Below are 2,416 nucleotides of genomic sequence, written 5' to 3'. Positions count from 1 at the left end.
ACACACTTTGTAATAAAAAATCGGAAATATGTTGAACTTCACCATTTGTATTCATTTGTATACTTTCAATCTTTGACTTAATGCTAATTTTGATTTACAAATTAGGAAATATAAAAGCTTGGTTATAGAGGCGACCAGCTTCTTATGTCTTCTTCGTCGTGTCGTGCTGCTAACATATCAGCAGAAATCTAACATTCGCTGTTAAAACTGCTGTTGTCCACTGCTTCTCAGAGTCGCCAGAAAACAGCTGTCCAGCTTGTCCTAATCGACAGAAACACCCGTTCATGCCGCCCCCAATACTGGATCCAGTATTCAAAGCCTTAGACCATGCTTAAACTTTGAAAAGGTTGAAGTGTGTTATGGAGTGAATGCGGGTATATTCAAAGGTGCATGGGTTGTGTACTTGGGCTAGACTCTTCAGTAAATCTTGGCAAGGGCAAACGACAAATCATTGACACAGACCTCTTGTAAATACCCGTTGAGGTCTTAATAGTAGCTACTCGAACGAGCCCATCGGCCCCAGGATGTAAGTCGATGATTCGCCCTAATTTCCAGTCAGAAGGACCAGTTCGATCATCCTTGATGATGATCATGTCGTTACGCTGAAGATTGTCAGTTTCGTGGCGCCACTTGGGGCGCGCCTGCAGATGAGAAAGCCAATCTGCACTCCATTTTCTCCAATAGAGGAGTTTTAACAGCTTTTACGTTGGATTCCCAGAGTCCTCCAAAGTTTGGACTATTTGGAGGATTGAAATGCCACTGAATGTTTCGACGAGTAAGTTCAGGAACTACTGTCTCTTCAATTCCTTTATAGAATTCATTGGTCCACGACTTTAGAGACTTGTCGGATGAGATAAAGTTGGTTCCACAGTCGCTGTATAGATGTTGACAAAAACCCCTACGTCCGATAAAGCGCTGCAGCGCCCACAGAAAATGCTGTGCCGACATTCCCGTAACTGCTTCCAAATGAATCGCTTTGCTCGCTAGACAAATGAAAACTGCAATGTATGCTTTATAGCAAGTGTGACCTCTGAATCTGGATGACTTTATCTCAATTGCAGTGTAATCAACTCTAGTTGCTTCGAACGGCCGTTTGGGCGGATTGACACCGTGCGCTGGTAAATCTCCCATCAGTTGGCTTGATGGTGACGGTCGGTGTTTGAAACAGGTTACGCACTGTCGCAGAATCCTTTTTACTGCCTGTTTACCGTTGACGATCCAAAAAACTTGATGAATTGTAGCTAAAGTTAGTTGCACACCGCCATGTAAGGTGTTGTGATGAACGTTCCTTATAACCAAAATCGTCAGGTGGTGGGCCTTTGGAAGGATTATTGGTATGCGTTGAGACATGGAGAGCTGCAAAGCATTCTTAAGTCTGCCTTTAACTCTCATGAGCCCCTCATCGTCGAGAAACGGTGATAGCTGGCTGAGTTTGTTGTGTTTGGATAGAAATTTGTTGGATCGTAGTCTTGATAATTCTTCCGAATAGACTTATTGTTGAACCATCCGTACCAGTGCGAACAAAGCCTGTTGAAATTCAGATACCTGAATAGGGCCGGTGAGTCTACCGCTTTTTTGTGACGAGTATTATAAATGAATCCTTTGACGTAGGCTGTAACGAATAAGAGTTTATTATAGGAGGAATATGATTCGATAAATGGTTGCACTTCTATACAAATGTGGGCTCCGGTGTGCTTTAAGGATTGCTCTCCTGAAATAAGTTCTGATTTTGGGGACTGAACTGGATTTACTGGCCAATGCTCCTCTGAAAGCTGCAGCCAATGTGGTCCGTTCCACCAAAGCGTGTGGTGTTTCAGCTGGGAAGGGGTGAGTCCGCGTGTAGCACAATCTGCTGGGTTTTCTTGCGTAAGAACATGTCTTAACTGCGATGGCGAGCTTGCCTCCAGGATTGCTCCAATTCTATTCGACACAAATGTCTTCCAACGCCTAGAGTCACCGCTGATCCAATACAGCACTATCATTGCATCCGACCAGTAGTGTACGGATATGGTGTGATGTGATGCTTGAAGTTGATTGACAATCCAATCGGCTAATTGTGTACACAGCAGGGCTCCGGATAACTCAACTCTCGGAATTTTTAGCGGCTTAACAGGTGTGACTCGACTGCGGGTGGCTAATAAGATAACCTGCACGGAACCATCCGTACATCTAGCTCGAAGATAAGCGCATGCTGCATACGCCATGGATGATCTATCACAAAACATGTGTAGTTGCAACGTCGAGACATGCCTTAAATCGAAGCCTAACCACCGAGAGATGTGGATCTCTTCTTCGGGGAGCTCTTGAATGAGCTGTCGCCACCGCTCGGCGAGTTTATCTGGCAATGGGTCGTCCCAATCTAATGATGCGGGGGGCTCATCCTTGCGCTCGATACGAAAACTCCAAACTTCCTTAA

General features: G+C 44.8%; 1 protein-coding gene across 1 annotated transcript; it reads right to left on the bottom strand.

Annotated features, from left to right (window-relative positions):
• Positions 1 to 1,365: 1,365 nt before the first annotated feature.
• On the bottom strand, positions 1,366 to 2,204 carry LOC127012092 (uncharacterized). Its single transcript, XM_050890318.1, has 2 exons — positions 1,676 to 2,204; positions 1,366 to 1,612 (listed from the first exon to the last, which is right to left on the bottom strand). The coding sequence occupies exons 1-2, from the start codon at positions 2,202 to 2,204 to the stop codon at positions 1,389 to 1,391; spliced, it is 753 nt and encodes a 250-aa protein (XP_050746275.1). The 3' UTR covers positions 1,366 to 1,388.
• Positions 2,205 to 2,416: the final 212 nt, after the last annotated feature.

This window comes from Drosophila biarmipes, unplaced genomic scaffold (genome assembly GCF_025231255.1).
Source record: "Drosophila biarmipes strain raj3 unplaced genomic scaffold, RU_DBia_V1.1 ptg000019l, whole genome shotgun sequence".
NCBI lineage: Eukaryota > Metazoa > Arthropoda > Insecta > Diptera > Drosophilidae > Drosophila > Drosophila biarmipes.
This window is presented reverse-complemented; position numbering and strand designations above follow the sequence as displayed.